The sequence below is a fragment of the Gracilinanus agilis genome, chromosome 1, assembly GCF_016433145.1.
Source record: "Gracilinanus agilis isolate LMUSP501 chromosome 1, AgileGrace, whole genome shotgun sequence".
NCBI classification, from domain to species: domain Eukaryota; kingdom Metazoa; phylum Chordata; class Mammalia; order Didelphimorphia; family Didelphidae; genus Gracilinanus; species Gracilinanus agilis.
The window spans coordinates 39,198,805-39,213,377 of record NC_058130.1 but is presented as its reverse complement, the minus strand read 5'-3'; the positions used below and the strand labels follow the sequence as shown (position 1 = coordinate 39,213,377).

Sequence of the window (14,573 nt, the reverse complement as noted above, 5' to 3'; positions counted from 1 at the left end):
TTTGCCTATCCCTTACCACTCTTCTGCCTTGGAGCCAATACACAGCATTGATTATAAGATGATTATAAGATTATAAGGATTTTTATTAAGAGAGAGTTGGGGAGGGAGGGGATGGAGGGGATGGAGAGGGAGAGAGAGAGAGAGAGAGAGAGATAGAGAGAGAGAGAGATAGAGAGAGAGAGAGAGAGAGAGAGAGAGAGAGAGAGAGAGAGAAGGAGGAAAAGAAGATAATATTGGTTAAAACATATTCTAGCATCTACATCCCATTAAAGGAATCAGACCATCTCCAGAGATTTTCAACCTGGGGTCTATGAACTTTAAAAAATATTTTGATAACTGTTTTTCAATGCAATTGGTTTTCTTTGTGAGCTGATTATTTTTCCTTTACATTTAAAAACATTATTCAAAGAAGGAGTCCATAAATGTCATCTGACAGGCAGGGGTCCATGATTCAGAAAATGGTATGACCCCCTGATCCAAGCAGAAGTCAGATGAAAGCCTCCTGCTGCGAGCTATGAGAAAGACGATGTCTAGCATGATCTCTTTGTAAGGTGCTGGCAGTCATAGATTCCCTCCCACCATCTGTTAAGCCAAGCTGATATTACTTGAATTTGATGTTGCCTCCAATGGCTTCCCAACTGCCAGGAGGACGTCTGAAATGAATCTGGTCCAGAGATGCCATCACCAGCCAGGACTAGGGTGGGTTCCTGTGACAGGTAAGAATAGAATTTTCCCAACGATATACAACAGCCCACCTAGAACCAATAGAAGTATTTTGTTGTTGTCATCATTGTTTTAACAATGATGTAAACTTCTCATAAAAAGTAAAATTAGGTGTATTATTCAGGATTAATTCTAACCTTGGAGGAGAGGATCATTTTGCTTCAACAGCATAATTGTTTATCTCTGCTAACATTAATTTGCCTGGGAAGACCTTCCCATAAAAAGAGCCCTTTAAGGTCTGTTGCTGTTATGTTTTATTAGAAACAGTGGAGCTCCCTTTGAAATGAAGTGATTGTCTCTTCCCCATAATTGCACCTAACTCTGAAAAAAAAAATCAGGGGGCCTTAGGTGAATAACTTGTACATTTAACTTCTAATAAAAATAAAAATAAAATTAGTTTTGCAATCAGCATTTTTCTCTCTAAAGCATTCCATTTCCTTGGACTTAGAGCTGTGTAAACTATTTCAAAGCAATCTGCTCAATTGGGCGAGTTAATGATATTTAATTTGACCAGGCCAAACTTGACTCGCCTTGCATTTTTTCTATAATTGCAAGCATCATAACTGCCTCGTGGAATGCAGATGGGGCGCTAAGACAAAGCATAAAGGTTGTCATGTTCGGGTGGCTGATCACATGAACTGGAGCCATCGCCTCTTGGAGGCTCTCAGTTATGGGATTCCAAGCTGACAGTCTAATAAGTATTATGAGTGCATGATAATTCAAAACAAATTTGTATAGATGGATGCGTATGGCTCCAAACTCCCCTCACCTTCCTACTTTTATTTATGTGTGTGTTCGTGCATGAATGTTTAAGAGAATATGATGTATCTCAAGATGCTTGGCTAACAGAAGCCAAGGTTCTTAAAGCCTTTCTGACAGTTTATGGTTAGAACAATGGAATCCTGTTATCCGTAACATTGTAATTTAAAATATATATTTTTATTGGTGTTCAAAAAACTACAACATGTTTCAAAGATCACCCAACCTTAGCACCACCGAGAAGAACCGTGCCTCGAACACCAGAACCATCCCTCAAAGCACACAAAGGCGCCTTTGTTTTATAGATAATAGATTTAGGGGCAGAAAGGATATTGAAGACCATTGAGCCCAATTTCTCCATTTTACAAACGAGGAGGCTGAAGCAAAGAGAAGGAATAAGAAGCCTGTCCAGGGGTCACACATCTACTAAGTACATGAGACAAGATTTGAACACGGATCTCTCTAACTCCAAAGCCATCATTAAATGCTATCACTCATCATTTTTCCTGCCTCCTTTGAGGCATGGCTCCTATTTGATGTCAATCAGTAAGAATATTAAGTGGATCTCATAGCACTTTGAATATTTTAAACAAGGGATATGGAAATATTTTTGATCTTCAGAACCAAAGAAGTATGAAACTATGTCAAGCCCAATTGATATGTTAGTTTTTTTTAATACTTTTTTCCCTCTTTCATTCTTTTTTTAATGAGAAATGGCTTTTTAGAGTAGAGCATGGAGAAACTATTTTTGGAGATGGTAATGTAAAAATGAGATATCGTAATTTTTTTAAAAATGAGACTTAGTTCCTTCTAGCTAAACATTATGTAATTCTGTGACATCCATAAGAGAAATTCCATCACCCTTGGACCATTCTTTAAAAAGAGATATTGTTTCCTTCTTTATCAGTGCTGGAATATTGTAGGAACTTAGAAATTGAACCAAAACGGATTGCATTTAGCATTGTCATTGAAATCCTGTACCATATTTCCCCTGGATTGGTCCATATGGTTGATGGATGTCGTTACCAGGGTTTGTGCGCATGGTGTGTGTCATCCCACAACATAAAGCAAAGCTCAGAATTTACCCAATGTTTTTCCTCTAAGCCTTCCATAGGGTGGTCTCAGTGCCATGGGAAAATACACAAAAGCAAAAGCGATCTAAAGGGATCTTACTTTGTTTCTCCTAATCAAAAGACTCAAAGAAGAGTTGAATGGTCTGCCAAGCCTTCATGATGGCGCCGTGTGCCATCAGGAAATTCTCTCAGGCTTAGATCTCTCCTGCCAGGTCTGTCATGCATATCTCTCACTGTACTGTTTAAACTCAGGCTGAATGGTTCTAACATGGGTTTTCAAGCTGTAACTCAGGGAAGCAGCAGCTGGGCTCAATTTAATATAGAAAATGGCCTGATCAAAGGAACACGGCTAATCAAAATAGGACTTTGACAAATCAGCGTTGTGTTAATCCGATTAGGTAGATGGATCAGACATTGACATGATAGATGAGAGCTTGTTCACTCAGTTTTATCATACATCGATTGAGTCTTCGAAGACAAGAATTTTACCTAAAAGAGGGAAATCATAAATATGAGGGAGATATCATATAAAAAGAGGACTGTTTTTGAATAATAATAAATGGCATTTATGTAGCACATTAAAGTTGGCAAAGTATTTTACTAAATGTTCATTTGTTCATCACAAAACCTCAGTAAAGCAGGCATAACAGCTACTCATTTCCCCCGCCTGGAAACTGAGATTTGTTGGTAAGTGGTTAAGTAATTTCATTAAGGTCACTTTTAAGCCAATAAATATTAGGAACAGGACCCAAACCCAATACTTTTTCCCAGACCGAAGGCTGATGCATTTTTCCTAACACACTACAAGAATTTGAGAATTGTGGTTATGAATAATAAGAAACCAAATGAATATAACAATAAAAAAAATAGTGAGAAGAGCCCACATTTGGGTAGTGTTTTAGCGATTACAGAGAACTTAGTACCTAGCACATAAGTAGGCATTTAATGTATTTGTTGATTGATCAGGGCAATATGTTATTATTACCATTGTACAGCTAAGGCCACTGAGGCTACGAAAGGCCAAGCACTGACTTTTTTTTTTAAACCCTTAACTTCTGTGTATTGGCTCATTGGTGGAAGAGTGGTAAGGGTGGGTTTGTTTTTTTTTCACCGATTTTTGTTATAAAGCTAGTAAGAGTTGGACACAAGGATTCAAACCCAGGTTCTCCAATTCCATTAGAGAGTAAGCACCATGGGAGGGATCCCTGGCACTTAGCACAGTGTTTGAAACATAGCAGATGTTTAATAAATATTTGGGGGTTAATTTCTTCAGCTTCCCTTTTGTGTGGTTGTAGGAGAATTCTAAGTCTCTAATTTCATTTTGACAAATAATTTTTTAATTAAAATTTTCTTCTTGTGAAGATACATATCAACAAACATTAACATCTTGATGCCCAAAAACATTAAAGAGGCTTGTAGAACAAACTCAATTTCTGTTAAGTACATTTAAATATATACATACCTATGTAATATTATGTGTATGTAATAATATAATGTAATGTATTTTTCAATTTATCTTTACATTTTTATTATTAATACCAATATACGTGTATGTATATAAAAATTGAGCAAGGCAGTAGCAAAACTGTTCTAGGTGAGTGTATAGTGAATGAATGTAGGGTGAGTAAAAAAAGAGAATGGAGAAAGAGGGAGGTTTTTTCTCTTTCCAAAAGGTCTTTTGAGTAAAATAAAAGATCAGCTCTGATGAATTTAGATAGTGAAAGGAGAGAAGCTGTTTTTGTGATACGCTTTTCTGCTATGTGAAATGTCAAAGGGTGGCCAGTAAATATTTTAATACAGGTAATGAAAGTCAACCAGGCTGATAGATTTATGCTCATACGATATCCCTAGTTATACAGCAATTTCCGCATTCAAAATCTCATTGGAACAAAATGGTACTTGTATTAAATTTGTAAATTATTAAATCATTAATTTGCTCTAAATTATCAAATGAATGCTAAAGGGAGGGGAAAACCAGATTATGCTGAGGGGTATCATTGGTCACCACAAGAGCTCCCTGACGTTGTCGTCTTCTCACCCTAGTTAGTGTCCAGCTCCCACTCATTTCCCACGTTGCCTTTTCTCTCTGCAGTCTCCCATCCCCTTTGGGTCTCTCAGGTTCCACCCTGTTCCTAATTCCCAGGGTCTGTCCCCTATATCACTTCCTCAGGTTCTTTGCAAAGCAATAATAATGAATGTTGGGAACAGCTTGGTGGCTCAGTGGATAGAGAGTCAGATCTAGAGACAGGAGATCCTGGATTCAAATCTAGTCTGAGACCCTTCCTAGATGTGTGACCCTAGGCAGTCACTTACTTAAGCGCTGGTGCCTAGCCTTTACTGCTCTTCTGCCTTGGAACCAATGCACAGTATTAATTCTCAGATGAAAGACAAGGGTTTTTTTTTTAATAGTTAATGTTTATATAGCACCTACTATGTGCCAGGCACTGTGCTAAGCCCTTTACAATTATTATCTCATTTGGTCCTCACAACAACACTATTATTATTATCCCCATTTTACAGATGGGGAAGTTGAGACAAACAGAGATTAAATCTCTTGCCCAAGGTCACAGAACTAAGTTAGTAGGTATCTGTGGCCAGATTTGAATTCAGGCCCTTTCATCTTCGGACATGGCTTTCAATACATTGAGCCACCTTGCTGCCCCTGTGCTCCATCCCTTGCACCATCCTAGCTGCCTCATAGGTCACAGGATTAGAGGATCGGAGGGTCATAGCTGGAAGGGACTTTCGAATCCAGCTAGTCCAAGCCCTTCAGTTTACAAATAGAGTGAAGTTAGAATTAAGGTCACTGCAATAAGAAGAGGCAACAGCAGAATTTGAACCCAGACCCTCTGGCTAGCCATTATTCTTTCTATTGTATTATAGTGCAGACAGACCAGTCCCACCACCAATACTGCTCTGTATCTTCCCTTCATCCCTCCATGTTCCACAGCTTTGGGCCTCTGAGCAGAGAAAGCATGAACTGCCTTTAGTCACGCTCCGGGGGGGCTCCTCAAGATTCATTTTCTCTGTGGCTCAAGGTGGCACATTTGTGAAAATCACCATATTCAAACAGTTATGTCCCCTGTGACTCTGGATGGACAAATTTCTATGGTTGAGCCCTAGGCTTATTTACTGGTACATTCAGCAATTTGTGGCCCACGGCCCCTCTTGCCCAAAGCCATCACCAGTGAAAGTAAATTACTTAAATGGATTGAATCCAAATCATTAATACTTCCTCTGCTTTTGTAATTTAGTTAAGGCTTCATTAAGGGGAAAGATCCCATCATCAATTCTTCAACCCAACTGTTATTTACAAGGCATTCGTGCAAAGTTGCCAATTCGGAGTTCTCTCTGTCCCAGTAGGCTCTGGGTTGATGTATTTAAGAGAAAAGTACAAAAAACAGTTGCAAGAATCAATGTCCGTGTTCTGCTTGGACAAGTAGAAACAGAAGGAAGCTCTCTGCGTCTTACTCACACGGACAGCTCGAACAATTTGCAAGCCTTTTAAGTAAAGCTAATATAAATAAAATGTGTGCCAGATAACATCCACCAAATGCATTCCTATGAAGAATGAGCAGATAAATTATAGTCATCTTGACTCGGGCTTGATTTAAGCCCAAGACGAGACGTCCTTGCTTTAAACAAATATCTGTCCGTGTTAAATGACTCTTAAGGAACATGTTGTTCCTCCAAGAGAATACAAGAAGCTAAAGAAATTCATGGCGGGGACTGGTTGTGTGGTGTATGATCCCTATATCCCCTCTTCCCAATTTTGTTGCCAAAAAGCCAGAACATCATTTCTAGGAAGGTATTTCAGTACTATAGAGTTTGGCAAACTATTTTATGCCTAAATCAATAAGTACCCACTATGTGCCAAAAAGACATTGTACACAGACAGAAAGGAAATGCACCCTGCCCTCGAGGAGATTGCCTTCTGCCCCAGCTCTAAGGGGTGCACTTGGTGTCTCCAGTCCCTTATAACACAATGATCTTGGATTTAATGGGGGCAATGACACCTGTTGCTAGTACCTTGCTGCCCCCATCCCCCATTACCTTGTGTTCTCTTTCTATATATTTTGGACAAACATAAGAAAATAAAAACAAATATCAAAAGGTAAATTAAAGGTAATTGTTTTCTTTTTTCCCTTTTTTCTTAATAAACCCTTTTCTTCCATCTTAAAATCAATACCATGTATTGGTTCAAAGGCAGAACAGTAAAGGCAGTCAGGGTTAAGTGACTTGCTCACACAGCTAGACAGTGTCTTGAGTCTAGATTTGCACCCAGGATTTCCTGTCTCCAGACCTGACTCTCAATCCAATGGGAGGAACTCACAGATGAGAGGATCTAGGAGGTGGCCCTTGAGCTTTAGCATTGAAGGGTTCTGAGAGGCAAAATGAGAGGGGAATTCATTGTAGGCATGAGGAACAGCCTGTGCAAAGGCCTGGGAATGGGAGTCGGATAATCTTTTACGAGTAATAATACATCATCTAGTTTGATTGAAATAAAGATGCTTTGGGGGGCAGCTGGGTAGCTCAGTGGATTGAGAGCCCAACCTAGAGACGGGAGGTCCTAGGTTCAAATCTGCACTCAGACACTTCCCAGCTGTGTGACCCTGGGCAAGTCACTTGGAGCCAATACACAGTATTGACTTCAAGACAGAAGGTAAGGGTTTTTTAAGAAAAAAAAATAAAAAAGAAAGAAAAGAAATAAAGATGCTATGAAAGGGAGTGACCAATTAGAGCCAGACTGTGAAGGGTTTTAAATATCAAACAGAAGAATTCATGTTGGATCCTGCAGACAGGAGGGAACCTAGTAAGGACCTCTGGAGTAGGAGCATCAATTGGTGGTTTGGGGAAGGATTCTCAGAGCAGTTTCAGCTTTCGCTGCTACTAAGCTGCCATCTTGGTTCCTCCCCTCAATTTGGCAGCTGTTGGGAGCATGAGGTGAGAGGGGGGAAGACTTGACAGAGGGAGGTCAATTAGGAGAGTGCCTCATTAAGTCAAGTGAGAGATGATGAGGATCTGAACTACAGCCAGTGGCCATGTCGATGGAAAAGAGGAGATGGATGGAAGAGCTGTTGTGCAAGTAGAATTAATAAGCTTTGGCAACTGTCGAGATGAGGGGTGAGAGAGAAAAAGAGTCAAACTTATGAAAATGAAGTGACTCTGGGTAGAGTACAAGGATATTGCTTTATTCTAAAGCAGGGTCTACCTTCATATTGACCCATCTTTAATTCCCTTGTCACTTAACATCAACATCATGGGTCAGAAGAAAGAGCACTAAAATTGAGCTCAAATCCTTCCTATCTCCTAAGCCTGCCTTTTACATCCTTGGACCCCTACTTAACCCCAACTGCCTTGCCCTTACTCTTCTGCCTTTGAACCAATAAATAAATACATGGTATTGATTTTAAGATGGAAGGTAAGGGTTTATCAACTGCAAAGCAAAGGCTGAACTGGACAGCCTCCATTGTTCTTGAGAACACTGATGAGTACCTGCTTCCCTCTGCACCCCGTGGAACTGTCTTTTCTGCTCAGTAAGATCAGGTTAAAACTGTTCCAATACTCCACCGTTTCTGCTAGTCCAAAAATGATGGTTGTCAGGGATCCTGCAGAAAACTGGAACTGACAAGATTTATAAGCCACATTTCTATATATTTGTTTGATTTATTGTGATCAAACTTATAAAAAAATGAATGAGAAATGACATCTACAAGGATTTCGTTATTGATTTAAACCTTACTGTTGTCTCCTTCACTGTCTTACCAGGTGAATGGGAAAGACTTATCGAAGGCAACCCATGATCAGGCTGTGGAAGCATTCAAGACAGCCAAAGAACCCATCGTCGTGCAGGTCTTAAGGCGGACCCCTCGAACAAAGATGTTCACTCCTTCATTAGACTCCCAACTGGTAGACATGGGCACCCAAACTGACATCACCTTCGAACACATCATGGCACTGACTAAGATGGCATCTCCCACTCCTCCAGTATTGGATCCATATCTCTTGCCTGAAGAGTAAGTAATGAAATCATAAATTACTGAAAATGTGACTTGTTATATTTATTACATCATCAAATCATTACAGCTTTATTTTTTCCTTCCATGTGGAAAAAAAATTAATGCTTCTTGTAATTCTCCTTTGAGTTGCCTCTGTTTAACTTTATTGTTTATAGAGGCAATAAATTGTAGCCTGCTCTGAACTGTTCCGTTCTGTTCCCACATATTAATTACTTTATTATAACCCTGAAGCGGAGTTACTCACGTTATATTCTAGGAGCAAAATTACTTACAAGTGTTGTCAAAGAAGCTTCAGAATAAAATTTAATCACTCCAAATGATAATTTAAGGATTTTTGTAGTTACAATTCAGAAAAACGATCTTTATTTGTTTAATGACATATGCACACAGCGTATAAAAAAGACCCTGGAGGTGATGCATTTTGCTTTCTTTGGACCTTATTTCAAGCTTGCATCCATCTTGGGTCCATTTGTGCCCCATTTTCTAAAAGCCCAAATCCGTGGTGTTATAATAAATGATGTTCTATTGCATTAGGTGTCAGATACTCAGTACTGCCCATCCCCTTCTTTCTGCCAAAGCTCATGATTTAGAGTTGGAAGGGAGCTTGAAAACCATCTAGTCCAGTGATTCCCAAAGTGGGTGCCATCGCCCCCTGGTGGGTGCTGCAGCGATCCGGGGTGGGTAGTGATGACCACAGGTACATTTTTCTTTCCTATTAATTGCTATTAACATTTTAAAAAAATTAATTTCCAGGGGGCTAAGTAATATTTTTTCTGGAAAGGGGGTAGTAGACCAAAAAAGTTTGGGAACCTCTGACTAAGGATACCACTTTATATATGAGAAAACAGATTTGTACAAAGTCACATAGATAATATATAACAGAGCCAGGATTTGAACCCAGTTCCCCTGAATCTTTCCACTACAAAAATTCTAGGGGAAACTGACTAGACTAAAATAATTACCTAGTTTCCTAGGGGGAATTTTGATATTTTCTCCCCTAACCATCCTATCTATACCAGCACCATAGTCTCTTTATGTCTCAGTTTTTCCAATTGAAAAATAAGGGGGTGAAGGGGAAAGTAAAAACATGAATCACGTAACCATGGACATTTTTTCAAAACAATAAAAATAAACATTTATAATTTAATATAAAAAAGAAAGGAAAATCAGTTAGCCTTGCCAGATACTACCAATATCTAAGGGATTTCATTAGAGAGAATAAATTGCTATACAGTTTACTTTTTTTTTGAGATGAATAGAGTCACAACAGGAAGAAATAGAAAGAGAGATTCTATTTAAAATAACTACAGACATGATAAAACACTTGGGAGTCTGTTTGCTGAGGCAAACGCGGGGACTATAAGAACACAATTACAAAACACTTTTCGTATAAAGACAGATCTAGACAATTGGAGAGATGTTAGTTGCTCATAGTTAGGCCAAGCCAATAAAATGCAAATTACAATTCTACCTAAATTCATTTACTTATTCAATGACAAACCAATCAAACTACCAAAGAATACTTTTATAGAGCTAGGAAAAAATAACAACAAAATTCATCTGGAAGAACAGAAGGTCAAGAATATCAAGGGAGGTGTTGAAAAATGTGGAAGAAAGTAGCATAGCAGGTTTCAAACAATATTACAAAGCAGCAATCATCAAAACAATCTGGTCCTGACTAAGAAATAGTGTCATGGATCAGTGGAACAGATTAGAAAAATGATACTAAGCAGTAAAAAATCATGGTAATCTAGTATTTAATAAACCCAAAGATCCACACATTGGGAGCAAGGGCTCATCATTTAGCAAAAATTGTTGGGGAAATTGGAAAGCAGTTTGTCAGAAACTAGGCACAGACCAGCATCTCACACTGTATACCAAATAAAGTCAAAATGGGTACATAATTTATATATAAAGAGTGATAGAGGCACCTAGGTGGTTCAGTGGATTAAGAGTCAGACCTAGAGGCAGAAGATCCTATATTCAAATTTGTCCTCACACACTCCCAAGCTATGTGACCCTGGGCAAGTCATTTAACCATTATTGCTTAGCTATTACCACTCATGTCTTGGAATCAATAATATACAGTATTGATTCTAAGATAGAAGGTAAGATTTTGGGGGGACGGGATGATATCATAAGTAAACTAGGGGAAATTATGGAAAAGTTTATCTGTGGAAATGACCAAACAAAAAATAGAGTCCCAGAAGTAGTAAAAAGGATAATTTTGATTATGTGAAATGAAAAAAGATTTTTTGCTCAAACAAAACTAATGCAGCCAAAATTAGAAAGAAAGCAGGAAAATGAGGGGTAATTTTTAAGCAAATTTCTCTGATAAAAGAAATTCTAATTTCTCAGATATGTAGGGAAATAAGCCAATTTTCTAAAAATAGAAGTCATCCCCCAATTGATAAATGGTCAAAGGATATGAACAGGCAGTTTTCAGAAGAAGAAAGTAAAGCTCTCTACAATCAAAGCTATAAATAATCACATGAGGAAAATGCTCTGAATCATTATTGATTAGAAAAATGCAAATTAAAACAATTCTGAGGTGCCACCTTATACCTATCAGATTAGCTAATGTGACAGAAAAGGAAAACAAAAAATGCTAGGGGGATATGGAAAGCAGGGCATTGATGCACTGTTGGCAGAATGGTAAACTAGTCCAACCATTTTGAAGAGCAATTTGGAACTATGCCCAAAGGGCAGTGAAACTGCATACACTTTGCACTACTAGCAGTACTACTCTTAGGTCTATATCCCAAAGAAATAAAAGGAAAAATGAAAAGGACCGATATGTACAAAAATATTTATAGCGGCTCTATTTGTGGTGACAAAGAATTGGAAATTGAGGGACAGCTCATCATTCAGGCAATGGCTAACCAATTGTCATATCTGATTGTGATGGAATACTATTGTGCCATGACAAGCAGGATACTTTCAGAAAAACCTAGAAAGATAGGTATGAACTGATGCAAAATGAAGAGAGTAGAACCAGGAGAACGTTGGATACAGTAACAGCGGTATTGTAAATTTAGCTGCTCCCATCAAGACAGTGATCCAAGAGAATTCTGGGGAACCCATAAGGAAAAATGCAGTATATTTCCAGAGAGAGAACTGATAAACTCTAAATGAAGATTGAAGTAGACTCCCCTCTGCCTTTCTTTATATTTCTTGCTTTTTGTTTTATTTTATTTTGCAACCTAACTGATATAGAAAGGTGATTTTCACATATATAATTAATATATTTCTTGCCTTCTTGGGGGGTGGGGAAGGAGGAAGTGGGAGAGAATTTGGATTTTTTTTATTTTTTAAAAATGATGTTAAAAAGTAAATAATAGTTGGCTCAGTGGATAGAGAGCCAGGCCTAAAGATAGGAGGTCCTGGGTTCAAATCTGGTCTCAGATACTTCCTAGCTATATGACTAAGTCACTTGACTCCCATTGCCTAGCCTTTACTTTCTTATGCCATAGAACCAATGCATAGTATTGATTGTGAGATGGAAAGTAAGAGTTTAATAAATAAATAAATAATTTTGGAGAGAGACAGAGAGACAAAGAGAAGGAGGGAGAGAGAGAGAGAGAGAGAGAGAGAGAGAGAGAGAGAGAGAGACNTGTCTGGACAGCAGGGACCAGCCGGGCACCAGGGTCACTGCTAAAAGCCCGGTACACAGTGCAAGGAGTAGGTTTGCCCAACAAGACCAGAAAATTGAAAGCTCTTGCTTGTTTAAATTGCTATTCCCTTCTGGCCTGTTGTTTCCCGTGTAAGTGCCTGGGAGGCATGAGGAGAGCCGATTGATTACTTGGTTAACCTGGGAGTGCTAGAGATCTGGGTCCTCAGCCAGCGAGACTGCAAAGGCAGGATAATGGGAGCAGCCCTGCGGGGAGCCCGTGTCCACATGGCCAGCCTCCCTCATGCCTTGGCACGATTCTGAAAACAGGTGCCCTCCTACCTGGTGAAGCCCGAGCAAACTGAGAAAGAATGGCTCGCCAGCTGGAGGGGGGAGAGGCGAAAGCACCTTTTCCACCCACCCCTCTCACTGTGGGCTCCCCCTCCCTTCCTGAAACACATGAGCAGGTGCTGAGCTCTCTGAACCCAGCCTTGACTCTTCAGAACTCCCTTGGTCGAGTTACCAGCTTCATGGATGGGTTTCCCGAGTCACTCTGTGCACCTCCGGTCCAGGGGCTCTGGGCTTTCTCTCCCGGCTCTGCCCAACTTCCTATGTGACTTTAGACAAGTTATTTAACTTCTTGGGTCTCAGTCCTCATCCTAATGATCTCAAGGTCTCTCCCGCCTCTAAATCCATCATCTGGTGGTCCAGATTTCCTTCACTAAAAGGAGGCTGCTCTTCTCCTGATACCCTCGCCGGTTTTAATGACAGCTGCGCTCACCGCGTCTAGCTCAGAGAAACGCACTGAACCCGAGAAAGGAGAAAAGCTCTCGGCTTCAGCAACTGCCTTGGGCCATGCTGTGACCACTCTCCTGTTTTATAGCCCTTCCTCCCTCTAAAATACATCTTCCAGGAAGCCCAAGTACAGCCTCCTAATTACGAAGCAACCCGATGCCCCCCAAATGGTACCAGAGTCCATGATGGAAAGCACTTCCTTTCCCATCAAACATCCAAGAGTACCACGAAAAAGGAAGAAGGAAAAAAAAACAACCCTCAAATTTCCATTTGCAAAGAAATGATCACGGTGCCCTCCCATGTATTTGCCATGACCCACGGAAAGGATTAATGAAAATGATGCTTGAAACAGCCGTCTAAATCTTGTTTCATCTTCTTAGGCATTCATCCGCTCATGAGTACTATGATCCGAATGACTACATGGGAAGCATCCATCAGGAGATGGACAGAGATGAGCTAGAGCTGGAGGTATGGCCAATGAATGTCTTTTCTCATCCTTTAAATGAAAACACAAAATGTCTAGCATTCACTCGTGGACCATTTATTTAAATTAAAATATTACCTCTGCCATACAACCTATACAATCTATTTTTCCTCCCTAAAAGAAAAAAAAAGAAGAAACAAAAGGTAAGATTTTATTTTGTTGTTTATTATAGCAACAAACATTTTAAGCTCATTTTTTTTTAATCTGGGCCCCTTGCTAAATATTGGGAATGTGGGGAAAAGGCAAAAACAGACTCTTCCCTCAAGGAGCTTATATTCTAATAAGAGAGCCAAAGTGTACATGAATAGGTGTCTAGAAAATGCTGCAGAGTAGATTTTAGGAATCTGACAGTTACAGATAAGGATTTCCTATAAAATTAAAAGTTAGAAAAAAATAAATATCATAGAGATAGAATGGACATCCGAGGCCATCCTGTCCAAGCATCTCATTTTAAAGGTGAGGAAACTGAAGCCCAGTGGTTGCCCAAGGAAACATAGGTGATAAGTAACCGTCACAGTGGGATTCGCACTCAAGCCCAGCCAGTGCTTTTTCTGAATATTCCCTCACCATTTTAAGGGCCATGAATGATTCCCATAATGACTTCTGTATATGTTTTAGCAAAATTAGGTTTTCTAATAAGTATCAAGTAAAAGAAAACCTTTAAAAACTGATTTTAGAAAGTGATGCTCTTTAAGAAAGTTAAAGCAGATTAATTATATCTATAGCACTCAGAGGCCAGCCAGTTGGAGATGGTTAACATTTTGTCCCATTTCACAGTCAGTTATCAGGTGACCTGAGCTGCAGCATTAACACTTTTGAAGGAGATGGAACTACTTGGTAGCAAAAGGTGATCAGTTCTGTAAAAAAGCAGCGGAGTAGCTGGAAACAACTGTTCTCTGGACAGAGACAGGAGATCCTGAGTTCAAATATTGCCTCAGACACATACTAGATGTATAACCTGGGCAAGTCACTTGACCCCTTAAAAATAAACAAAATTTTTTCCGGTCTTAGAAGAGACTGAGATTAATGGGAAGGAGCAGCATTCTGACACACTCACACTCACCCAGATAGTTGCATTTGGATTGTCTTCTGAGAAATACATTCTAACC

General features: G+C 39.4%; 1 protein-coding gene across 2 annotated transcripts in view; it reads left to right on the top strand.

Annotated features, from left to right (window-relative positions):
• PDZRN3 (PDZ domain containing ring finger 3) overlaps nt 1-14,573 on the top strand; it is a 291,579-nt gene that overhangs the window by 253,047 nt on the left and 23,959 nt on the right. For both annotated transcript variants that reach the window (XM_044662438.1, XM_044662360.1), the window contains 2 exons: nt 8,325-8,572; nt 13,361-13,448. In XM_044662438.1, coding sequence (XP_044518373.1) covers nt 8,325-8,572; nt 13,361-13,448 — 336 coding nt within the window. The remainder of the gene's footprint in view (nt 1-8,324; nt 8,573-13,360; nt 13,449-14,573) is intronic.